Source organism: Diceros bicornis, chromosome 10 (genome assembly GCF_020826845.1).
Source record: "Diceros bicornis minor isolate mBicDic1 chromosome 10, mDicBic1.mat.cur, whole genome shotgun sequence".
NCBI classification, from domain to species: domain Eukaryota; kingdom Metazoa; phylum Chordata; class Mammalia; order Perissodactyla; family Rhinocerotidae; genus Diceros; species Diceros bicornis.
The window spans coordinates 40,963,262-40,990,316 of NC_080749.1; the positions used below are offsets into that span (position 1 = coordinate 40,963,262).

General features: G+C 39.0%; 1 protein-coding gene across 2 annotated transcripts in view; it reads right to left on the reverse strand.

The window, feature by feature from the left end:
* Nucleotides 1-3,223: 3,223 nt before the first annotated feature.
* Nucleotides 3,224-27,055, reverse strand: part of CCDC148 (coiled-coil domain containing 148) — a 238,622-nt gene continuing 214,790 nt past the window's right edge. The window contains exons 13-15 of one of the 2 annotated variants that reach the window (XM_058549014.1): nt 10,568-10,685; nt 7,902-8,042; nt 3,224-4,112 (exon numbers count right to left, since the gene is read on the reverse strand). In XM_058549014.1, the coding sequence (XP_058404997.1) occupies nt 3,966-4,112; nt 7,902-8,042; nt 10,568-10,685 (406 nt within the window). In that variant the 3' untranslated portion in view covers nt 3,224-3,965. Of the gene's footprint in view, nt 4,113-7,901; nt 8,043-10,567; nt 10,686-26,426; nt 26,795-27,055 lie in introns of those variants that run through there. The other variant, XM_058549015.1, reaches the window with a different exon arrangement.

The window sequence follows — 27,055 nt, forward strand, 5'->3', positions numbered from 1 at the left end:
ACGCTAAGAGGATACAGTCAGCAAAATCCAACATAGGAAATTCCACACGTAAATTTGTTTATTCAACAAATAAATTTCAAGGGGAAAAAAAGGATGGGGGGGCATGTAGATTGAAAGACACTCAAAAGACATAATTTAAAAGTTAAAACTAAAGTATAGTGTTTAAGGATCTTCCCTTGGGTGATTTAACAATAAAGAAAGATAGAGCTGAAAGGTCTAATCCTGGTACCCTCCAACACTCAGAGATTAATAGAAACGAAGGAGTCAGCCAAGGAGATCAAGGAGTGACTAGAGAAGCAGGAGGTAAAGCAGGTTGGTGTCATAGAAGTCAAGAGAAGAGCATGTTCTAAATGGGGTAGTTGTAAACTGCGTTACATACTGCCATGAAGTCAGTATGGTGAAGACTGTCAAGTTTGTCAATATGGAGTTCATTGGTGACCTTGCTAAGAGCAGCCTCATTGAAGGTGAGGGCAAGGCTAAATCAGAACAAATGACAATGATTGGAAAGTGAGAAGAGGAGACATCAAACATCTACAGGCAACTTTCAAGAAGTTTACTTGAGAAGAGGAGCAGAGAAATAGACTGGTAGCTAGAGAAGAATGTGGGGTTAAGGGAGATTGATTGTTAAAGTGGGATTTATTTGAGCATTTGTGTATGCTGAGATCTTGAAGATATAGGCGAGAAAGAGCATATCCAAAAGTAAGAAATTCCTCTGGAGTTGAGATGGCATGAAACCCAAAACACACATGGAAGGATGGATTAGCGTTTGAGAGAGAGAGTTGCTCCCTCTGTTAGAGGAAACAAAAGGTAAATGCAGACTTGGGTGTATTTGCAGATTTGATAGTGGTGACATATGGGATTTTCTGCCTTACATGAATTACATTCTTTCCATTCAGTTTGAGATATGCCCATCATCCTCAAATACCATTTATTAACCATGGGATTGAGGGTAGTGGTTTCCAATTTTTTTGGATCGTTACCCATTAAGAAATACATTTTTGTTGTGATCCACCATATACATATATATGGATAAGTAAAATCAAATTTCACAGCACAGTGCTTATTCTTATTAGGTACATGCTCTTTTCTTTCTTTTTTAAGCCTGCCTGACAAACTAGCCAGGCAAGAGCCTAAGTGCAGCAGATCACAAGGGTTGTGGGGAGGAAAATAAAGGGAATCCTATCCTATGCAGGGCAAATATGACTCACAGGCAGGGACTGTCTTTGCTAACTCAGAAATTCCTATAAATTACAGATATTAAATCAGAAACTGGCGATAACGTTTATTTCTGATGTACTCATATACTAAAAAATTATACTTTTAATAATTTGCTTTCTTAATTTTTTTTCAGTTCGTTGAGAATTTATGGCATTGACATATAATAGTATATAAAACACTTATATACTCTTTAAAGAATAATTAGAAACATCATATAATCACTACCCTATTAAAGCAATAAAACATTTCCACTAAGTTGGAAGCCCCTGCCCCCATCTGCCTCCCTATCCCTGAGAGGTAATAATTACCTTTATTTTAGCATGAATCATTTTCTTGTTTTCTTCTATTATTTCACCATCTATGTATGTATCCCTAAACAATATAGGTTAGTTTGGCCTATTTTTGTACTTTAGATAAATGAAATACAACACAGTATGTATACTTTTGCTTCTGGCTCCTTTCACTAAATATTATGTCTATGTTGATTTTTTTTTTCATTTTCATTGCTATATGCAATTCCGTATATGAATATACCACAATTTTTATATCCATTCTACTGTTGATCATCATTTGGCTTGTTTTCATTCGGGAATCTCAATTTATGTCTCCTCATATACATGTGCAGGGGCTTCTCAAGGGCACATATCTAAGAGTATGATTGCTGGATCAAAGTGCATGAACACTTTCAACCTTACCAGATAAGTCCAAACTTTTCCAATTAACACCCCTACCACTCATTGTTGTGTATCATCATTACTTGATATTGTTAGACTTCTTGGTATTGTTGCCAATCTGGTGGGTGTGTATTGATATTTCATTGGGGAGTCTTAACTGGTATTTCCATCTTTTCATGTTTATTTGCCATTTGGATTTCAGATTTATTTTGCTTCATTTAAAAAACTCTGGTCAGGACTCACCAAATTCAATGACTTACACTAAATTTAATGATTTAATGACTTAGTTTTGAAAAACAACTGATCTAGGGCATATTATTTTAACCTTTCTGAACCTATTTCCTTATCTATAAAATGGGGATGACAATCTCATAAGGTTGTTATGGTAGTTAAGTAAGACATTATATGTTAAGTACATACGTGGTGCTGAGCACACAGTTTGTGCTCAATGAACAGTTAACTATTATTAATACTACATTTAGAAAGAAAGAAAATTAATAAGGTTTGAGTCTGGGCATAGCCAAGAGCTAGGCTGCTGCCCAAATCTCAACTAATGTTTTCTTCATAACCACAACTCTCCATGGTTCTCAAAATGGTGGCACTACCTCCTGCTGTGCATCACCAACTACTTGTCTTGACTGTTGGGAAAGTGTAAAAGGGATGATATTGAGTTGGAATTTGAGTGAGATCTCCTGGACATCAGTATGGATGCTGATGTTGGGAAAGACCAGTGGACTCGGAGCAGCATCAGTGTCTTGCCACTTAGAAAGGATGTGCTCTGACAAAGCAGGGCTTTCATGGCTTATGGTCTGAGGCTTCATATCAAGTAAATTGAGAGCACATAAAGAAACCTGTGACCCTGGGAGACACCCTTGAGATAGATGCTAATGCTCACTACTCCTTGAGTCTTGTTAAAGACTCCTTCCTCCTCTTCTAATTATGAGATGTTGTGATGATGCAAAAGACTGAACTGGGAGGGTATTATAATGAATTTTGGAATATAGATAAGAGGTTTTTCCCATATAATCTTTTGTAAAAGTTTATTCTGATGAGCTGGGCTTCCTGCATTATTTATTCCCATCACATTGGGGACAATTATAAAGCCAAAGATTCCACCAGTTAGACTGGTCTTTGTCATTTTTTACATTATTTCAGTAACTGCATGGAGACTGCAACCCCTGAGATGGACGTGGGTGGGAAATGGCAGGGAGCTGCAATGGAGAGAAAAAGGAGGTTAATCTTCTTAACAGTAACAATGGCAACTTTCAACAACACTGATTTGTTATTCTGATTAAATAACCACTTCTTAGAAATAGCAAAAAATTTATGCTTGAGTTTTATTTGAAACACTTTCTTTCTACAAAATTATGTAGACATTTAATAGATAATGTGGAACTTTTGATAGCATTCTGAATACTATAAATTTTAACATAGTCCTTCTAAACAACCACACAAATACATTTTTTTCTAAGCCAAAACAGAAATTCCCATGCTTGAAATGCTATTTCTAATTTCTAATTTATTCTTATGGGCTAATTTGCAAAATGAAATTGTTTGGATGATTGGTTTGCAGTAAACATGGTGTACAAAATTGGTTTCTAAATTCAGAGAAAGGTTGAGTCTCCTCTTATAATAATCAAGAAATAACAGAAGTATTAATGATAATGAAGCTTCCATAATTAAAAAGTCAAATTCTGAAATAACAAGCAGAAACGAATGTTAGCAGGTAGCAGCAACATAAATTATAATTCTCCCAAATGGTTATTTTGAGCTCTTTTCATGGGATAACGCAACCTCCAAAATGCAATTTACTAAATGATAATATATGTACTATATGTGTCATAATTAAGTTCTATAGTCTTGGAGAATTTAGTAGTATTAAACATAACAAAGATATTGAAAATAGTACATAAAATTCTAAGAATCAAAAGAAAAGCAAAGTTGTTTTAAAAGATGCTATGATTTCTGCATCTGATATTGTAAAAAATTTTAGAAAGTAGTAATTATTGTTATCCATATAAATGTAGTAAAAGAAAAATCTTGTTTACATATAATAGGATTTGAGGATGAGCTCTAGATTTTAAATACAGTCGACTCCGTGTCCTTTCTTGGATGTTTTTTAGGATTGATTTTTGGTAATATCTCTTTGGCATACAATGTTTTATGAAGTCCAGCTTCTCGAAGTGCTAACTCAAAACGAAGCCTAGGGTCAGAAATTATCTGTAGAAAAAAAAACAATTTAAATAAATGGCAATTCATTGAACTAAAGTAAATTTTATCATTTAGTTCCATATTTCCCCAAGCTGCCTAATTTGTTTTTTCTGGATAGATGACTAGATGACAATAAACTTTGTGTATATGGTGCTATATTCCAGTTATTTTTACTGAAAATGCCTAAATCTTTTTGACATTATCACTTTCCAGTGTAGCAGTGGTTTCCAAATAAGATCTATAGAATATTGCATACTAGATTAGTCAAAATATAACACAATAAAATTAGTAAAAGATGGAGTGAAAGAAGTTTACTTTCAGTCCTATTGCTGATATATTATTTAATGATAGCTGGAATTACAAAATACAGACAATCATTGGTTAAAATAAAATAAATCTAAACCACAACCTTGTGCATCTGTCTTTAAACAGACATTTTAATTTCTCCATCATTTAGCAATATGTAAATTAAGTTTAAATACATGGTCACTACTTGAAAAACAAAATCAATAGAACTTTTCTTCCAAGGCCAGCTTTCTATTTCAAGCAGAACTAGAAAATGCTTCCATCAATTTGATTCTAAGTGGGAACAGACATATGGGTAATTCAATTTCTGTTTTCATTTATAGCTGATTGGACCTTATTCCTCCTTCTATGAATATTAAATATCAACAGACACTGTTTGCAATGATAAGAAGATGGCCACATATGTATTTCTGCTAATGAAGCATTTTACATGGACTTGAAGTCCCTCTAGAGGATGGGATAATAAGCTGTTGAAAGCAGCCCCTCCTTCAAGGAGCTCTTAAACTAATAGAGGTTATAAGAATGCACACAGATAACTACAGGTTGTGGCAACGTGTGACAGATGCTCCAAGAGTAGTAGAACATGGAGGAACAGCTCCTGGTGCCAGTGAGACTAGTATAGTCTCAGGTAAGAAGGAGCACTTGAGCTAACTGTAAAGTCCAGCTTACTCTTCCATAAAGCAGAGAGGGGAGGAAGAGAGATCAAGCAAGGAAGGAAGGCACATGCAAACTCAGAGGTGAAATAGGTCAATCTGGGATCAGGGTAGTCTTGGTAGAGTACCGGGGAACACTGGAAAAGGACACTTCCAAGCCTGGGACTTGAACTCTAAAGGCTTGAAGGCTATGCCAAGGAGTCTGGGTAGCTACTGATGTTTGCTTCTGTTTTTAGCATGGAAGTAATATAATCATTGTTTCATAAGAAGATAGATCTGATTGTAAATTCAGGATAAATTAAGGTGGCAGGGAAAGAGGAGACGGAGGCAGGGAGAGTGGTTAGGAGTCTACTACAATTGTCTAGACATGAAGTAATAAATGCCTAAACTTGGCTGGCAGCAAGGAAGAGATAACTGTCAGAAACACTATCAAGCAGAGAATCTATAGAACTTGGCAACTGATCAGATACAGGGACTAGGGGCAATGATATATACAAGTCAAGAATAATAGAGATTTGTGTCTGAGAAGCAACTTATCTGAGCCTTAGACCTAGGTTTCTCCTCTTCAGCTCCAATATAGTCCCCTTGGTCACTCTCACCCACTTCCAAGGATTCAGGCTCCACCTGCGTGCTGTTGACTCCCTAATTATCTCCAGGATTCACATCTCTTAGCTCCAGGGTTCTGAAGTTTAAAATGTTTCCATTATTCTATTTTCTGAATTGATATCAAGTGAAATGGAGATCTCCCTGGCATGCTGACCTCCATCTCCCCATTTCCCCTCCCCAGAGGCAATCAGTTTCTTGTAAATGTGTACTCGACATCTTCACCCTAAACATGAAGTGAACAAAACAATTTCTCTCCCTGTTTTTCCTTCTGTATTCCTATATGGTTAATGGCAGCACCACCTAATGATTAGAACTTACTGAATTACTACCAGGTGCCAGGCAATATTCTGGGCAATTGACATTTATTAACCTAATCCTCAGAAGAACCTTGCAAATTATTATTTTACAGATGAAGAAAACAAGACGTAAAGATAATAGCTTACACAAGTTCATACGGCCAGTCAAAGTGGAGGTGGATTTGAATTCAAAATGCAGGCTCTTCTCAAGATCACTTGCTGCCTAGTTTAGAGTCATCCTCACTTTCATTACCCGTCCTCCTCTCAGCCAGAGCCATTCATGCCCCTCCCTCCACTTCTATGAGAGCTCCGCCGTCTTAAAAAGATCTGACCGCACTTCACGCCCCTCCCAGTTTTCCATTTAGGACATTTGGCTAAAACATAAATCTGATTATATAATTCACCAGCTTCAAAGTCTCCCCTCTGCTCACGGGATAAAGGTCAAATGTCTCAGCAAGCAAGACCTACTATATTTTTCACAGCCTGACCCTAAACCCATGTTTTCAATCTCATCTCCCAGCACCCACCCTTGTCATGTACCTTCCACTGAAGACAGCAGTGTAAGGGGTTTTCACTAGTAAGGGCCTCTTTCCACGCTCTTCCACTTGATGAAACCCGTATTTCCTCAGCCCTGGTATCTGAGAGCTTTCCAGGTTGCAGGTCCCAGCTGCCCTCCCCGCATTGGCTTCTGGAGATACACTTGCAACCTTGTAATTAATCCCTCTCCCTATGCCCACCCTTCCCCTCGCCACCCAACCTATTTTTTTTTGTTTTTAGCTTAAATTATCTGGGATGAATTTTGTTACTGCTGACAAAAGTCCTCAACGAAGAGGCAGCTTCGTTTCCTCTTGGACACGCTCTCACGGGGAAACGTTCATTCCCTTCCCCTTACTTCTGCAGCCCTCAGACCTCCACTATGGAGGTGATCCCACACTAGGGGCATTATTCTCATACCCACTACTTTCCCTCCCAACCCAGCTCTCTGCTCACTTCCTCCTCCATACAGGACAAGTCTGTCTTGTTCTTGTTTACAGGACAAGTCTATCTTGTCCTCCATGCAGGACAAGTACTATATCTGCACAGTGCCAGACATAGTAAATATTCCATAAACATTTGTCCAATTAATAAATGAATTGTTCATCTTTTTATTCCCTAGCAAAGTATGCAGCTCATAGTGGCGGCACACTTGATTTGTGGCGGCACACTTGATTTATTTGTCAGTGGGTCAATGGATGAAGTTTCCTGCTTTTTAAATAATGAAATAAGCATTTAGCTTTTCTCCTTAGATTTGTAAAATTAACTACTTTCTCCCTTAATTTCAGTGATATCCATTCATTCATCTGTCCTCCCTCCCCACTTCCATCCATCCATCTAAAAAATATTTTTAAATTCCCTTCTCGCTTATAGGAACAGACTAAAATGAATCAGAAATTCTCAGAAATGGTTAAATAACCCCTTAATACTTTTTCCACAGAAAATGTTTCATTAGCTCTGATATATTATCGTCTGTTCATTTTAATTTCTGAAAGCTTCCCTCTGCTTTGTCTTATCAGAATCATGAATTGTTTCTTTAATAGGATTTATGTTATGAATTTAAACAACTTCGGAATTTAAACAATTTCTGATACAGAAATATTTAAACAACAAAATACAATAAAGTAAAATTTTGTAAAATTATTTTTAAAATTTAAAAAGTAATTCTCAATGACAGATTTATAACATTTCAGATAAACTGTTCTATGGTCACCTATCAATGATTTTGTAATATTAAGAATTATGCAGTAGTTATGTGCTATCATTTAGAACTAAAAATTATGCTAATATGCATGGTATTCAAATGTAAATATTGAAAATATTTATGTGACCCAAAACACTTCTGCAATTCTTATCATCATCATCCTGGCATTTGCATCAATCATGCTAATTCTGATAATTACCTGCTGTTCATTGTATGTATTCAATGTGAAAAGTGGCTTCTGAAGAATAAATTCTTCTTCAATTCCAATACCCATCTTTGCTTTTGACGCCATTGTATCTGACATCATTCTAACAGGATCAAACTGAGCAACAATAGCAACCTAAAAGCAGAAAAAGCAAGGCTACTTGGAACAAGATACAAGCTAAATATTCCTGGGTAACATTAATAATGTTTAATGGCCATTAAAATTAAGAAATTTTAATAAAGATAAAACCTAAGGGAAGGGCAGAAACAATATTAAACCAGGCCAGTCCTAGAGATCCACAGATCCATGTTTAAAAAGAAAACATAATATTAAAAAGCCATGACATGTAATTGTTTGCTAATGATTGAATAATTACAGTTATGATTAAATTTAGCCAAAAATTTATCTTTCTGATACGAAGTCGTAGGAAATCTTATATAGAAAACCTACATATTCAACCACCTTGAAAGTAACCAAAAATAAAAAACATTAATTTTTAACCACTAGCAATCTGTGGCCATGATAACAACCCCATGAAGCTTTCTAGAAAGCTTAATCTGATTAACCTGAATCTAGAGCATATTATTCGTGGCTAAAATCAAGCGTGTTGGCATTATTGTGCAAGACGGGTGAATTTGCATTGTACCAGGCAACAGTCCAGGGACAGTTGTAGACCATTGTTCCCCCTTCTACTGAAAAACTGCAGAGTCATTTTAACCCAGATGCCCTTGTCTTTTATGATAATTGAAACCATTCAAACCTGAATCCTAATGAAAAGAAGCCACTAATTTTGTAAATTATATGCACCATTAGTAACACCTGCCTGTTAATTCCTAAAGTCAAGAATTAGCAATAAGAAAATGGCATTTTTTTTTTTTTTTTTTTTTTTTTTTTTTTTTTGTGAGGAGATCAGCCCTGAGCTAACATCCGCCAATCCTCCTCCTTTTTTTTTGCTGAGGAAGACGGCCCTGGGCTAACATCGGTGCCTATCTTCCTCCACTTTATATGGGACGCCGCCACAGCATGGCTTACCAAGCAGTGCGTCGGTGCGCGCCCGGGATCCGAACCAGCGAACCCCGGGCCGCCGCAGCGGAGCGCGCGCACTTAACCGCTTGCGCCACCGGGCCGGCCCCAGAAAATGGCATTTTTAATGCTATTTAGAAACTGTAATGACATAGCTGGGGGTTGAACATGCTTTAATTATTATAGGTTTCCTAGCCAAAATGTCTTATACCATAGTTTCAAACACTGATTACAGATAACAGGCACAGATACTTCCTCTTTCAAAGAGTTCACAGATGGAAAGAATTCTAATCATATGGAATTCTATGGATAACTAACTCTGTAGTTATCAGAGTTATATTTTGAACAAGAATGTGTTTAGTAATAGTTACATTAAGTTTTTCCCCAGAAAACTATGGTATATAACTATTTGCTAATGATTGAATAATTAAAATTTTGTTAATCTAGAATGACCAGGACTTATATTCCTATGCTTTGAATTTATTTCTATAATCTATTTTATCAAAGATGATAATATAATAGTTGTATGCATTTACACTTCCTCTATACTATCTCATTTAACTAGACATCCTTGGTTTGAATCCAATCTGACATTTACCAGCTGTGTGACTTTGGGGAACCTCTGTGCCTCCTCAGTTTCCTCTTCTGTAAAATAGGAATATTAATAAAACCCACATCATAGCATTGTTGTAAAGATTACATGAGGTAAAACCTAAGAGGATTTAGAAGATGGCTTTATACTTAGTAAATATTCAAAAAATGTAAACACACATTACTACAAATCTATGAGGCAGGTACTATTATTATTATCCCTATTTTTCAGAGGAGGAAATGAAGCTTGGGGAGGTTAAGTAAAAGATCCAAGTTTCCTCTGCCAGTAAGTAGCGAACCAGGTTGTACCAGATTTGAAGGACACCAGAGGCCAAGTTCCCATCCAAGATTCTCTGTTGCCTTCACTGACATAGAAGAGAAACCAGACAGTCATTTCCTCTCAGCTGGGAAATGGTGTCAATGATGACTTCAGAGCTTACGAGTTAAGCTAATCACTTACAGGTTAAAAACTCTGAAAAATTACCAAGTAAAACTATTGTATCACATCTCCCAAGTTCTTAAATTCCTACTCTTGCCATCTACTGTCAACTTTCCAAACTTTTCCCTACTTTTACTAGGCAAAGCAATGGAAGGCTTTTATTTCTCCACAAAAATAATATTTCTAAAAAGGGGTTTTTAACATGTTTGTTGACTGTGGAATATTTCCAAATAGAGGTTCCTACCCTAAAGAGGATTATCTTGGTCTAGCTCCACCAGGTTTTTTGAGGAGAGTAAAATTCTCCTAGATGCAGTCTCACCTCTGCAAATGGATACTATTCAGCTAATAAACTATAAGTAATATAGATGCATTTAAATCTTGGGAGAGCTTTTCAAAAGGTGCTGATAAAGTCTTTTAATATACTAAGAAATTGGAAATGGTTCACTGTAAATCTAATTGCCCCCAGGAATGAAGATCAGTCTCCCAGTTTGGAAAATTTATACTTTATAAAGCAGATGTCATGAACGAAGCCCTAGTAATAACATTATTAAGAGCACTTAGAAACATTTTTTTAAACCACTCGTGAAAATTTCCAAATTAAAAACACCTGTTTCCTTAGGGCTTCTAGCCGCCTTTCTCTCTCTCCTTCTTCATGTGCTTCTTGAAGGGCCACTTCTTTTTTCTCCATCAAACGCTTTTCCAATAATTCTTGTCTATATTTAACCCTTTAAAAATAACGCACAGGGAAGTTGGGAAAGCATCATAATCTTGGAGATTATATGGATAGCAGCATAGGAGCAGAAGGCATCTCAGAGGTGACATCACTGTCATATTTTGTTTTTACATACTTTTGGTTGACTTCTCATATCCAAACAATAAAAGACACTTGTATAAAATGCAATTTACAATAATTCTAATAACAACCAGAGAACCGCAGTCATGGGGCAGGAAAACATAGGGTAAAATCCAATCCATCTCTTTCTTCATTGAAATCATTGTATTAACTCTCAAACTGTCTGTTGGCTGCCACACCTGCAGCTAATCCACCCCGACAGATGACAGTCTCACTATTGAGTGAGCTTTTATAGCAGACTTCTTATAAGTTTTCACAATTTGAGATGTTAAAAAGGCTATATTACTGATTAAACATATATACTTTTAGAAAGAATAGTAAATAAAATACTATAATAATATGCCCAAATTATCTCAATTACTAGAACTTAAACCAAACTTTATCTAAAGTGTCACTCATTTTGTCAAGAATGCCCTTTCTAGGTGTGTGTGTGTGTGTGTGTGTGTGTGTGTGAAGAAACTTTAAAAATTGCGCTTTGACTGTAGATGGCAGCAAAAACATGACTTTCCCTTAGCATTATGTTTCCATTCCCCTTAAAATCAGCAGATGTTAAAACAGGGCACATTTTAATACCTGTTTTAATACCCCAAGCTCATTTGGCCCTCCTCTACTGCCTTCTTTGGGCAGCCTCCCTTACCATCTTCTTACCCAAGCTATTCCTCTATTGAATTATAGAGATGAGATTTATGTTTTCAAAAAAAAGTAGGCACCAGGGTTCTCAAGGGAGTATGAGACCATTGCCTCTGTCTTCCACCAGTGATGGTTTAGATTGAACTTTCTTTATGACATTGGTCACAAATGTGCTTTGCCTTTAGCGTGCACACCTGCATTTTTTGTGGCTGTACCTTCACTAGACCATTTTATTCTGAATTCTGACATTTACTGAGGTGTTCACTTTGCATCAGGTCTGTGTCAAGCGCCTTACATGTTTTAGCTCATTTAGACTTGACAACACCAACAATGGTGTTGGGGTACCATTACTGATCCCATTTTAAAGATAAAGAAATGGAGGCATAGACAGGTGATGTAACTTGTCTAAGTTCTCATGCCCAGTAGGAGACAGAGCCAGAGAGCAAACCCAGGCAGACTGGCCCCAGAGCCCATGACCATCCCTCTGCCTCCCAACCCCATGCAATTAACCACTAGGCCCTTCTCTCTTGTCCCCTTGATCGCTCCACTCACCTCACAGACTTATGAATACCTACTGTGTGCCAAACTCTGTGCTAGATATTGTGAACACACTGAAAAAAAGACTGCCTTTAGGAAGTTTATAGTTTAACATAGAGACAAAAAGACAAGCCTAAGAAGTAAATAAGGTTTACAGTGCCTTCAGAGAGGTATAAATAAGGTCCACTGAGAATGTGCAGAAAAGTGAGAGAACTACTTGCTGGGTTGTGGGAGAGACTGGTAGGACTGAGTGAGAGCTTAAGGAGGAGGCAGCATCTCAGTTGGGACTCCAGGATTAGGTTTGGAGAGGGAAGGAGGCATGGCGGCCGAGGGGAAGCAGGCCTTCCTGGCAGAGAGAGCCAGGATGGGGTGATTCAAGGGAGGCATTCACACTTAGGCTCATGCAAGCGCATGGGTGCCATCTGAGAGTGGGTGACTTCTTAAATTTTACCCCATGGGCACGTCGCTTGCCTCACCCAGTCACAGCCCTGAGAAGGAAACAGTTTGGAGTGGCTAGAACAGAGTGAGTGAATTACCAATGATAGAGAAAGAGAAGCCTAGGAAAGTAGCAGCAGGCTGAGTCTGGCAGTCACATGGTTCTCTCAGGAAGATTTGCTTCTGGGGAGGAAAACTCTTTAAAACCAGGTTCTCCTGAGGCTAGTATTGAAGAAGAAGCACAAGGAGAGGAAAGGAGGGAAGGATGCAGCAGATCCTTGTGGAATACAAAACCCCAAATGGGATTTAGAAGGAAAATCCTAAGCTCCTCTGATGGTCATGGCTGTCCCCCCGACTATCTCCCATATCAGGAGTCAGTAGAGTCAGACACACAAAGATCCCACAGACCAGATTGCTCCCTTTCTCCCATGGCTCCATATCATGGAAAGCTGTACTTCTCATTCTCTCCACCTTCACTAAGGCATGACACAACCTCCCTAAGGAGGTTCTACTCAATTTAAGCACTGAATACAAGCTAAGTGAACTACTGTGAAGGTTGAATTAAAAGATACCCCGGGATTTGACAATTACCATATGCTAATTCTCAGATCCTTTGGAAAGTTTCTCTTCCTTTGGGATATATAGGTTGCTTTGTCTGCAACAAAGTTTTGTCTTCTTTGTGGGAAAGTAATAGTTGTTCCAGTTAGGAGAGCTTGACTAGTGAGGAAGAAATTGCAAATAAGAGCAAGGCATTTGCACCTGTGTGATAAAGAAGGCTGGCTTGTGGTTTACTTTGAGGCTCATTCATTCATCTAACAAATATTAAGCACCTGCTATGCATCAGTCACTGTGTTGGAGATAAAATGTCAACACAGGAGATATGCCCCTGTCCTCACAGAACTGCCGATCTAATTGGAATACAAAGATCCAGGCAATTATGATATAGGGTGGCTCTTGCCCTGATGGGATAATGGAGCAGAGGCCATGGGAGAGGCACCTTTGTCAGACTTGGGGCATTCAGGGGAGCACCAAAGAGAAGTGGTCTGAATTTCAGACCTGAAAAAGAAGCAGGAATTCACCAGATGGAGAGAGAATAGAAAGAATGTCCCAGGCAGAAAAAAATAGCATATAAAGGCCCAGAAGCGAGAGATACGGTATGTTTGAAGAAATGAAATAAATTCAGTGTGAACAAAAATGAAGAATGCAAGGTGGGGATGCCAAGAACTGAGGATGGAGAGGCAACGGGGGCCAGATTGTAGGGGCTTTGCAAGCATGAAGGCCTTTGATCAGGGAAATGTCGTGATCTGAAAAATCCTGTAATATGGAGGATGGATTTTAAGGAGGCAAGACCAGAGAAAGGTATCCAGCTGCAAGTTGATGGTTTCCTGAACTAGGGCAGGGGGAGGGGGATCGGAAGGAGGTAGGGAGAAGACACCAATTCAAAATTTATGTAGAAAATAGAATAAATCATAATTGTTAGTTTATTTTATGGGAGAGGGGAAGAGATAGAGAGAGGAAGAAGTTAAGATTTCTGTCTTGCACTGTGAACAATACTATCTTTCACTGAAACTGGGATCTTAGAAAGATAAACAGGGAAGAGAAGGAATTAGGCTCAGTTTGAACACAGACCTGCCTTCACAATATCTGGGCTGGAGAAACAGATGGGGAATCTTTATCAATGGCCTGGAATTGAGGCCATAGGGCAGATGGTATCAATCAGGATGAGAGTACAGAGTAAGAAGAGGGGTAGGCCTAGGATTGATTCCCAAGGAAATAACATTTAAGAAAGGGACAGAAGAAGAGGAAACTATCTAGGGGAAGGAGGAGAAATGGTGCCAAAGAAGCTAAGGGAAATGGCATCAGCAATATCAAATGCTACAGAAAGATCAATTATAATCCAAAATAATCATTGGATTAAATAACAGGGAGTCATGGGTGATCTTGACAAGGGCAGTCAGTAGAGAGGTAGCTGAAGAATTAGTGGGAGGCAAGGAAGTAAGAAGGGGAGAGGAGACAACACTTTCAGGAAGACTGACACAAGTGGGGAGGGGAGAAATGGGGTGGTGCTGGAGGAAGCCCAGAGCTGATCACAGTTGCACTGGCTCCCAAGTGATGATCAAGATTACTCTGACTACCTTGAGGATTTGCCATGGGGAAATTTAAGAAAACAGGAGACATACTCAAATTCTTCATTTTTACAGATGCTATGGTTTAAACTCAAATAATTCACTTTAAAAGGGGAAACTCTTGATGCCTCTTTCTTTTCCCACTTTGGATAGAAAAATTTCTTTGCCTAAAGAGAAGTGATGCAGAAACACCCCTGGGGTAAAGTCAAAGACTCACATATTCATGGGGAAAGAAAATAGCAAAACAGTAAAGTCAATCATTTGGAAAATTTTCCACGTAAATACCTTTAGTCATTTGAGGTAGCAGATTTTCTCCAAATTAAACTGTTGCTATGAAAGTCAGCGTCAGGAAGTGGCTAAACTCAATAGTCTTTATGTTGTGCTCTGAATTCCCAAACAGGAATCCCAGGTTCATCTCGCAGTGTTTTACGCTCCCTGAGTCTACAAAGGTTGAAAGTGCTGCAAAAGAGGCATTTTTGACTTCTCTTGGGGGAGGAGAAGCCTCATATTGTTCAAAAGCAACAGCTGCTGCCGAATCAGGCGCAGCATTAACAATAATCTGAAAAGGATTTTATTTAAGCCTCTAGGCCTCAGTGTAGTTGAAGGGACAGGCAGCTTTCATGTAGAAATGGAGAATTTATGTGTCATTTAGGGGACTTTTTATGTGTGTACTGTACTCTAAGAGATGAGTATACAAATGCACATGGTTTGGAAACACCTTGAACTTTAGCAGCAGCCCCCCTTTGCTTCAGCGAAACTTCAGTAAGAACTGAAAATATTAAGTACAACATGTTGACCTCCCTCATATTTGGAGCCACAAGTAACTTCAGTTTAAAAAGAAGCTACAGCAACCAAGGGGGGTTAAAGAGACTTCTGAAGATAACTGATAGTGGCAGGTTCTACAATTTTTTTAAACAGCTTAAGCAGTAAATAAAATAGCAAAAAGACATGTCTTAATTAGGGTACTCTAACCAGTATTGAACTTTCCCCAAAAATGTTTCAGAGAAGTAATTTGCCCTACAAACTAAAGGCATTTTATAAACAAACTTGCCACTTAGTGTTTAGGTCATGTGGCTTACTCAATATTGAACAAATCTTTAAACAGGCACATGTCAAATGAAGGTGCTAGTGCCAGAGGTGTTTCAGCCTGCTGGGAAATCCTTTTTTGGCTCATATCCACTCAGAATGTTGTGCTTCCCACCAAGCAGAGAGAACCCCTCCATTAGCTACAGGGTACTCCACCAGAAAAGAATGTGCGGATCAAAAGATAGGTGGGCCCTGCTATGTTCACTGCAGCATTATTCACTATAGCCAAGAAGTGGAAGCAACCTAAGTGTCCCTCAACTGACGAGTGGATCAAGAAGATGTGGTATATATATACAATGGAATACTATTCAGCCATAAAAAAAGACAAAATCGTTCCATTTGTGACAACATGGATGGGCCTGGAGGGTATTATGTTAAGTGAAGTAAGCCATAAGGAGAAAGACAAACACTGTATGATCTCACTCATATGTGGAATATAAACCAACACATGGACAGAGAAAACTGTATTGTGGTTACCAGGGGCAATGGGGGTGGGAGATGGGCACAAGGGGTGAAGGGAGACATATATATGGTGATGGACAAACAAAAATGTACAACCCAAAATTTCACAATGTTATAAACTATTAAAACATCAATAAAAAAAAATTTACCACAAGAAAAGAAAAAAGATAGGTGGGCCCCATCAAAAGGTAGGGGGTGGGGAGAAGGGGGAGAAGCCAGCCCAGAGAAAAGAAGGAAAATAACATAATGGGTCCTCACATTGGAGGACATAACCCCTTTAACGATATGGGCAACAAGGCTCTACTCAGTGGGGATTCTGGCGAAGGGCACAGGCAGAGGCCAATTTCTGCGCACATAATGTGAATCCTGATACAAGGCAGTGACATCCTGGTACAGATCAGCAAGGGAGAAGAACAAAGAGGATTCATAGAGAATCCGCAGAACCAGGAGGAGATGAAACCACGCCAGCCCCAAACAGTGACCATTCTTCCAGCTCGGAGCGTTTACTGGTTTCTTTGTGAGGTGTCAGGGCAAATTCCTACTGGAACTCCATTCTTTAATTGACTAATTCGATTAGTCAGCATATAGTTATTTGAGCACCTACTATATGCCAAGCACTGCTCTCGGTGCTTGGGATAAAATACTGAAAAATAAAAACAAGACAAAAAAGGTCTCCACTCTTTTAAGTCTTACATTATTTGTGTTTTGTTACATATAAGCATGCCTAAATTAACACTCTAGTAAAATGCATCGTGTTGTTCTTAATAAGTTATTTTTGAAGTTAGCACAAAGTCCTAAATTAGAGACCCCCTTCTTATATTGCTACGGAGTGATGGTCTCAACTATGACTGTCATTAGCACCACTGGAACTTATAATAACTTCTAACAAGACAAAGTATTACATCAGAATCTGGTGGTGGGGCCCAAGCATTGGTATTTTGTTAAAAGTTCCCCCAGATGATTCTAATGTGCTGCCTGGGCTGAGAAACAACACCACCTGGCCCAGTGGTTCCCTAACTTGAGTTAACAGAATCACCTGGAGGGCTAGTTAAATCACAGATTGCTCCATAGAAATTTTAGGATTCTTTTTTCTATTTTCGTAAAATATGCCATTGGGACTTTAATAGGGATTGCATTGAATCCATAGCTTGCTTTAGGTAGTATGGACATTTTAACTATGTTAATTCTTCCAATCCATGAGCATGGACTATCCTTCCTTTTTTTTTTTTTTTTTTAATTTTTTATTTATTTATTTTTCCCCCAAAGCCCCAGTAGATAGTTGTATGTCATAGTTGCACATCCTTCTAGTTGCTGTATGTGGGACGCAGCCTCAGCATGGCCGGAGAACCGGTGCATCGGTGCACGCCCAGGATCCAAACCCAGGCCGCCAGCAGCGGAGCGCGTGCACTTAACTGCTAAGCCACAGGGCCGGCCCATATCCTTCCTTTTCTTTGTGTCTTCTTTGATTTCTTTCAACAATGTTTTATAGTTTTCAGTGTACAGGTCTTTCACCTCTTTGGTTAAGTTTATTCCTAGGTATTTTATTCTTTTTGTTGAGATTGTAAATGGGATTGTATTCTTGATTTCTCTTTCTGCTACTTTGTTGTTAGTGATAGAAATGCAACTGATTTTTGTTTGTTGATTTTTGGACCCTGTAACTGTAACTTGACTGTATTTGTTTATTATTTCTAATAGTCTTTTTGGTGGCATCTTTAGGGTTTTCTATATATAAAATCATGTCATCTTCAAGTAGTGACAGTTTTACTTCTTCCTTTCAAATTTGGACCCCTTTTCTTTTTCTTGCCTAATTTTTCTGGCTAGGATTTCCAGTACTATGTTGAATAAGAGTGGCGAAAGTGGGCCTCCTTGTCTTGTTAGGCAGTACTCTCTTTGACATCAGTCTTAGCAGTATCTTTTTGAATATGTCTCCTCAGGCAAGGGAAACAAAAGAAAAAATAAACAAATAGAACTAAATCAAACTAAAAAGCTTCTGCATGGCAAAAGAAACCACAAACAAAACAAAAAGACAACCTACCAACTAGGAGAAGATATTTGCAAATCATATATCTGATAAGGGGTTAATATACAAAATATATAAAGAACTCATATAACTCAACAACAAAAAAACAAGCAACCCAATTAAAAACTGGGCAGAAGATCTGAACAAACATTTTTCCAAAGAAGATGTACAGATGGCCAACAGGCACATGAAAAGATATTCAACATCACTAATTACTAGGGAAATGCTAATCAAAACCACAATGAGATATCACCTCACACCCATTAAAAAGACAAGAAATAATACATGTTGGAGAGGATGTGGAGAAAAGGGACCCCTCACACACTGCTGGTGGGAAAGTAAAATAGTGCAGCTACTATGGAAAACAGTTTGGAGATTCCTCAAAAAATTAAAGCTAGACCTACCATATGATCTGGCTATTCCTCTTCTGGGTATTTATCTAAAGAACATGAAAAGACTAATTTGAAAAAACATATGCACCCCTATGTTCACTGCAGCACTATTCATAATAGCCAAGACTTGGAAACAACCTAAGTGCCCATCAACAGATGAATGGATAAAGAAGATGGAATGGAATCTTGGATGGATGATAGTAGTACAATGGAATACTACTCAGCAATAAAAAAAGAGGAAATCTTGCCATTTTCCACAACATGGGTGGATCTTGAGGGTATTATGCTAAACAAAATAAGTCAGGCAGGAAAAGCCAAATACCGTATGTTTTCACTCATATGTGGAAGATAAAACAACAAAAACAGCAACAAACAAACACATAGATACAAAGAATAGATTGGTGGTTACCAGAGTGGTGGCAGGGGAGAGGGCGAAAGGGGTAAAGGGGCAGATTTGAACAGTGACTGATGGCAACTAGACTTTTGGCGGTGAACGTGATGTAGGCCATACAGAAGGCAAAATATAATGATGTACACCTGAAATTTATATAATGTTGTAAACTAGTGTTAACCCATTAAAAAAAGAGGGGCCAGGCTGGTGGCGTAGCAGTTAAGTGCTCGCGCTCCACTGCGGCGGCCTGGGGTTCAGATCGGGGGCGCACACGATGCACCGCTTGTCAAGCCATGCTGTGGCAGCGTCCCATATAAAGTGGAGGAAGATGGGCATGGCTGTTAGCCCAGGGCCAGTCTTCCTCAGCAAAAAGAGGAGGATTGGCAGATGTTAGCTCAGGGCTGATCTTCCTCACACACACAAAAAAAAGCACAGATTGCTCAATCATCTCCAGAGTTTCTGATTCAGTAGTAGTGAGGCAGGGTCCAAAAATCTGCATTTCTAACAAGTTTCCAGGTGATGCTAATTCTGGTTGTCTGGGGACCACACTTTGACAACCACAGCATAGATAAATATTCAGATTAGAGGGACTCTACCTAACTATTGTTATCAAGATAAAACCAAGTACAAATTCCTACCTAGACAGGGCTTATTTCTTTTTCCACATGCTAAACATCACAGTTATGTGCCTCAGGATTGGTCCAAACTAGAAATACCTGCTTTGGTGCTACTGACATTCAAGAGTGGAATCTTTCAACAACCCCCCCATGGCCCCAGCACACATGGATGACAGGTTCCCTCAGTGACAGGGGCCCTCTACGGCTTGAGTCAGTGTCAGTGATGGGCAGTTGCAACAATGGCTGTTACTGAACCTCTTTCTTATCATTCAATGGACAAAACACTGGAGTATCCTGATTACAGTTGAAAACCTCAGGCTACTGGCAATATTTAGAGGGTCTATTCATTAAAATCAAAGAAGGAAGAAATAACTTGAAAGCATTTCAGCCCTGAAAAGGAGGTATGAGCCACTTCCTTTGGAGATAGTTCTTATAGCTCCAAGGGGTGGATATATTATCACACTGCCCAAGTGAAAACCCATATATGAGAGTGAAGTACACTTTCCTGTTGGTTGTAATCAGTTCCAACCTAGCCATTTGAGTTCACTTGAGTTGGAAGTGCAGCAATATAAATAGCTGTGAAGCAAGGACTTTAATCTGGGAGTCCAGAGTTGAACACAGGACAAGATGTGAGGAGAGGGTTATCAGAAGATCATTGCAAGTATCATATTAGCCCTTTCCCCAAATTTGTACAGAAAGACATTTCTGCCACAATTTATCTTCCCCTTTTTGAACTATTCCTAACCTTTTCCATCTAGCTTTCAGTAACCCTTTTGCATCCTCAAAATTTTCCTAGAATAGTCCTTTCCAATAGCATTTCAAAAGTGGGGTATAGACAATAAGAGGTACATTGTCTATAGAGAATTAAAAACAATAATAAAAGCCTGTCTTTTTTTTAAATCACCATGCACCAGCAAGTCTAAACAAAGTTAGTGATAAAATACACCCTCCACTGGAACATACCACCCATCTCATTCCACTCTTAGCCGTTCCTTGCAAAGGTTTTCCTTAATTGAAAACCAGTGCTTCCCTAGTGGTACTACTTCCATTGCTATCCTTTAAAATAGTTGGAGGAGGAGGCATTTTCCTGGCTCCCCAGTAACAATTCCAGAAAAGTTTTACCCACTGACTTTGGGATTAGACCATCCTCTTTCTAATAGGGTTCTTGGAATCAACTACTAGCTGCCCGGGTCACTGCTCAGCATTATTGAGGGTTATTCAAAACTCCACCCTTACAGTCCTTGATGCCCAATGCCATTCACTTATCTCCTGTTTCAACAGCCTACTCCTTAGACCAAATTTAGAGCTTGGCATCACCTAGAACTGCTCCCCTGCCAAAATCTTAAACTGAGGAATTCCATCCTGACTCTAGTCTCTAGGGTCACCACCTACACGGATAAACATTGTGCACTACGCAACTCTAGGAATGGATTGCCTGCCAACCTCCTAGCCTTATGTTCTCATTCAACCTTACTCAACCTGCTACTTTAGCTTATTAAGCTCTCCATTTTTCAACAATATTTATTAACTGTGTACTATGTACCAGGCAGCCAGCCCTGGTGGTCTAGTGTTTAAGATTCAGTGCTCTCACCGCCATGGCCTGGGTTCATTTCCTGGTCAGGGAACCACACCACCCATCTGTTGATTGTCATACTGTGGTGGCTGCATGTTGCTGTGATGCTGAAAGCTATGCCACCAGTTTTTCAAGTACCAGCACGGTCACTCATGGTGGACAGGTTTCAGCGGAACTTCCAGACTAAGACAGACTAGGAAGAAGGAACTGGCCACCCACTTCCAAAAAAATTGGCCATGAAAAGCCCATGAATAGCAGTGGAGCATTGTCTGATATAGCTCCAGAAGGTGAGAGGATGGTGTAAAAAAACCAGGCAGGGTTCTATTCTGCTTTACACAGGGCCCCTAGGAGTCAGAATCGACTCAACAGCACTAGCAACAACAACATACCAGGCACCGGGCTAGATCTTCCTGCATGACGTTTACTGTCACTCTACCTCTTCTTTTTCTTCTGGGCTATGAGACACAATCAGACCTGACTTCTCTCTCCAGCTTTGAATCCCTGGGTCTTTCTCTTCAAATGCATCATTACTAGTATCCTTCAATTATCTTGTCTTCTTTTCTTTCCACACCTGCCCTGCCAATTCCCAGCCCTAATTCTCTGTTGAATTTATTACACATTTATGAGGTCAAACTTTAATTGGACATTCAATGATACCTCCAGTATCATTTTATCTACCCCCAGATACTTGATATTTTCCATAAGTTTCTACCTCATGCTTAGTTCTTTCTTAGCAGAACATCTCACTTCCTACTTTTCTGAAAAGAAAAGGCCATTGAGCATTCATTTCTTTTTTTTTTTCTTTTTGTGAGGAAGATCAGCCCTGAGCTAACATCTGCCAATCCTCCTCTTTTTGCTGAGGAAGACTGGCCCTGGGCTAACATCCGTGCCCATCTTCCTCCACTTTATATGGGACGCCGCCACAGCATGCGCACTTAACCACTACACCACCAGGCCGGCCCCGAGCATTCATTTCTTCAACATGCTTTGCCCACTTCCAATCTTATCAAGGCTCATCTTCATTCCTCCTCTGCTCCTTAAATTTGGGCTTTTAATCCTATAAACCTAGTTGTCTCTAGGATCTTGCTCCAAAAATGCGTGTCTTCCTTTCCTGTTTCTTCAGTCTTTCTCTCTCTCCCCTCCATGGTTTTTTCCTCTGCATACAAATTTCTCCAAATAGGAAAAAACTGTATCCTCAACTTTGACTTCCTTCTCATCTACAATCCTCTTTCTCTTTTCCCTTCACTCCAAAATTTCTTAAATGAAGAAGTCATACTTTCTGTCTCCAGTTCTTCACTTCTCATTTAGTCCAAAACCCCTTGTAGTCTGGCCTCTTCCGCCTCCACTCTATGGAGACTGCTCTCCCAAATGTCTCCAGTGGCTCCAAATTGCAAACTCAGAGCCTTCTTTTAGAGCTTCTCCAACTTGCCTGTCTACCCTGTCTGGTACTGATGACCACCTCCTTCTTGAAGTGCACCTCCTATCTCTCCAACTGCTTTTCCTCCTTATCTTTTACTGACTTCTCCTCATCTGTCCACTCAAGGTTCCAACATGAATCCACTTCTTTTCTCAATTTAAAAACATCTTCTGGGAAATCTGACTCCAACTACAATCCAGGCATGAATATCTGCAGCCTCCACTTCCTTCAAAGCCCTAAATCTTAAATTTTATTTTATATTTTCTTTGTGTAACTTCAGGATTGGCCTCCGACAAATCCCTCAAGTGTAACTATATTACACTGATAGTTAAATGCAGAGCTTCTGCTTTCATGGGCATCTGAGCTTGATATAGAGTTGATCCTTTTATGAAAACTTAGGAACAAGCCTAGTGACACATAAATACCCCAATAGAAGGCTGGAAGTCCTCCCCACATCCTCTTAGACATAAGCCACCATGGTACCACAGGTACCATGGACAGGGCCCAGATTCTACCTAGTCAATTATTCTGGGTTCGCTCCAATCTGAAGACAGACAATTAAGTTCCCAATGTTTAATACCTTATAACATGGCTGCAACAATTTTAGCCTGAAATATTTATAGTAGAATTAGTCACTTCAGCTACTTAAAAATCTAAGGTAAGAACTCATAGAATGTATAACTTTGAGCAATACAACTTCTTGGAGCCAAGAAAATCTTCTATATTCTTAAACAACTGACTTATGTCATAACATTTGGATTTACTAGCTATAAACCATTTTGTAAATTAGGAGATGTCTTCTAAAAATAACAACTTTAATATTAGAATAGTTTCTTATTTTATCCTTGCTTTCTGGCAGTAATTGGATACCAGGGCCAATGGCCTATTATGGCCAAATCTAGATTTTAATAATTAGTCCACACTGTGATAGACATCTGTTGTTTTTTATCCTCTAGCATCAACCTGGTAACATACGCTCCCTTCAAACTGCCCTTCCTTATTCTGTGTAGGTTTGTTGAAGCCTTTAATCTGAGAATCCCCCCTTTCCTGGTATTAGGGGTTTATATGTGACCAGATTTGGTTACTAATAGTACATTACAAACATGACCATAGTGATTAGCCCTCAATGAGCACATGACACCAGCTGAGCCAATCAGAATCTTTCCCTGGGATTTATATATGGAAAATGAAGAGGAAAAACTCTCTCTTCTCTCTGAGGTCACTAGAATGATATAATTAAGCCTGGAGCTGCTTGTAGCTATGCCTTCCCACCCCCCACCAGCTCAGACCCATGAGGAAGTCTGTATCACTGCACAAACAGGTACAGAGTAAAAGTGAAGAAAGAGAGTGAGAGGAACCCCAAGATGCCATTTGAGTCCCTGAGGCAAAACCCATTCCTAGATTCCCATTCATGTGAATCAATTCACTCTCTTTTCTGCCTAAGCTAGTTTGAGTCAGGTTTCTCTCAGTTGCTTCTGAGGAGTCCTGACTAAAAAATGTATCTTCTACGTATAAGGGAATACTTATCTTTTTATCTTCTATAACAGGAGGGCACATACCGAGCTCTTCCAAATGTTAATCAGTTCATTTCCCAAATTGATGGCCCATGAAACGTTAATATTTCACAGGATGTTAACGTGTGCCATGAGAAATGCGTTGGGTGTTCAAGCAAGGTTGAGAAAAACTAAGATAAACAAAGTGAAATAATTTCTTTTTGTGTGTGTGTGAGGAAGATCAGCTCTGTGCTAACATCTGCCAATCCTCCTCTTTTTGCTGAGGAAGACTGGCCCTGGGCTAACCTCCATGCCCATCTTCCTCCACTTTATATGGGACGCTGCCACAGCATGGCTTGACAAGCAGTGCGTCTGTGCGTGCCCAGGATCCGAACTGGCGAACCCCGGGCTGCCACAGAGGAGCACGCGCACTTAACCGCTTGCACCACCGGGCTGGCCCCAATAATTTCTTTACAGTAGGATCTCTCAGAATATTTATTATAATATGGTGGTATGCACTATGAATCTCCAAAAGGAGGACTTAAGGTGTTTATTTCCCAAAATTATCTGATAATAGAAACATTTTCAATAGAACTCATTTTGGGAAATGTTATTTGTCTTTCCACAAACAAGCAGGGATATTTAAGTAAACAAATTAATGGGCATAAACACATATACACTTATTGGTTTGTATTATAGTTATTTGTTTTCATTGTGTTGCTTCTGTTAGACTGCGTTTCCTGAATACACTGGCTATGTCTTAACTGCCTATGTATCTCCAATAACTAGCATAGTGCCTAAAACAGAAGGCATGCACCAATAAATGAAAGAAAATGAATGATGAAAGAATTTTTAAAGTTATGGAAAGCACTCAATTGAATTTCTTAAGTTGTAGGTAAATAACAGGACACAGGAGTTGACAAAATAAACATTTACAAATAAATTGAATATATACTTTTCCATTAATTAGTCAGTAAGTATTTCTTTGTAAGATATTTAATCATTTGAGGAGTTGAAAGAGAAGTTGAATCACTGGAGAACAAATCAGGTGTCGAGTTCCTTTGGACAATTAGGAACCATGCATGCTAACAGGCAAACTCAGAAATGACAGATTTGCTAGTACTGTGATTTTGGAGGGGCAGCACAGGCAGGAATGACAGGTTGGCTTTCAGGAGCTATTTGTTATGAACTGAAATTTAAAAGGCTATCCAGGGGCCGGCCCGTGGCTTAGCGGTTAAGTGCGTGGGCCCGGGTTTGGATCCTGGGTGCGCACCGACGCACTGCTTCTCCCGCCATGCTGAGGCCGCGTCCCACATACAGCAACTAGAAGGATGTGCAACTATGACATACAACTATCTACTGGGGCTTTGGGGAAAAAAAAAGGAGGAGGATTGGCAATAAATATTAGCTCAGAGCTGGTCTTTCTCAGCAAAAAGAGGAGGATTAGCACAGATGTTAGCTCAGGGCTGATCTTCCTCGCAAAAAAAATAAAATAAAATAAAAGGCTATCCAGAGAGACCAGCATTTATTTGCCTAATTGCCTCCATACATTCATTTATTCAACATATTTATATTAAGTATCATACATACAGATGTGTAAAAATCATATTATGCAAAACATAAGAAAATCCCAGAGCAATCAGAAACACCTATCAAGTAGACAATAGCAGAGCCTACATCTGGATTTTTGAAAACATACAGAAGCTTACCACTTGTCATCATATGAGTTCACTAAGAAAAGATATCTGTCATCCGACACTAATTGGATAATTTGCACAGTAACTCTTGAACTCACAAATGGTTTATGGTAGATAAAGTTTAACTTCACAATTAACATGTATTGCATTTTAAAAATCTTTAAGATGCTATACAATCATTTTATCAGTTATATAAGAAGGAAACTCGTGTTGAGGGCTTACCTCACAATATTGGAAGCTTTCTTTAAATTCTTTTCCCACTTTAGTTTGTAAAGAAAAACGAAATGATTTAAAGGTAAGAAAATGACAGAGGCTGGCCCGGTGGCACAGCAGTTAAGTGCACGCGCTCTGCTTCAGCGGCCAGGGGTTCGCAGGTTCGGATCCTGGGCGCACACCGACGCACCACTTGTCAAGCCATGCTGTGAGGGCATCCCATATAAAGTAGAGGAAGACGGGCATGGATGTTAGCCCAGGGCCAATCTTCCTCAGCAAAAAGAGGAGGATTGGCATCAGATGTTAGCTCAGGGCTGATCTTCCTCTCACACACACACAAAAAAAATGACAAGGATGGGTGATTAGTTTTATTGGAGTTTTTTTTCTGAAGAATTCTTATAGGACACATATAATTTCTGATTCCCCAAATTTCAATAAGAGTGTTTTCAGAATCACAAATACCAAAAAAAGCATTGCTCTAGTATGGAACTTTTAAAAACCACACTAATAAAATATACCACTGTTTTATCAAATCATATTATTTCAGTCCGGTTTGATCTATTTTCAACTTCTGATTTTAATTGGTCTTCATTTTTCCAGAGACAGACCTCTGTATCATTATGATGGAACTGGTTTCTCCTCATCAGGAGTCGTGATGGGGTGGCATCAAGACAACAAAGAAACCACAGTCCTCCATCAAATAGATGATTAAAGTAAATAAGATTAATAAAACTTGCCTTCTCTGATACTGTTTGAAAATCCCCCTTACATTCTCTTTCTTCCTTCCCAGGTCTCTCAGAACTTCTGTAGACAGCAAACATCAAAAGAACCAGAGATTTTTATAGTGATCCAGCTGCCCACGGCAATGAAGTCAACCTGAGTTTCTTTCAGCCTAGGAAATGATCAGTGAAGAGCCTTCACAAATAGCCTCTTTAACATTTGAGGTTAAAAAAAAAAAAAAAAAATCAGTGTAGCAGAACAGTTACTTTCATAAACACCTTTGGGGATTTTGTTTTCTTTCTTTTTTCTTTTTTTAAGTAACCCTTCTAATCCCCTCTCTACAAACATTATAAAATATTTTCTTTATCAAAACTTTATGGTTAGGCATTTTAAATATGCTTTTTAAAAAATAAATGATAAAATATATTTAGTT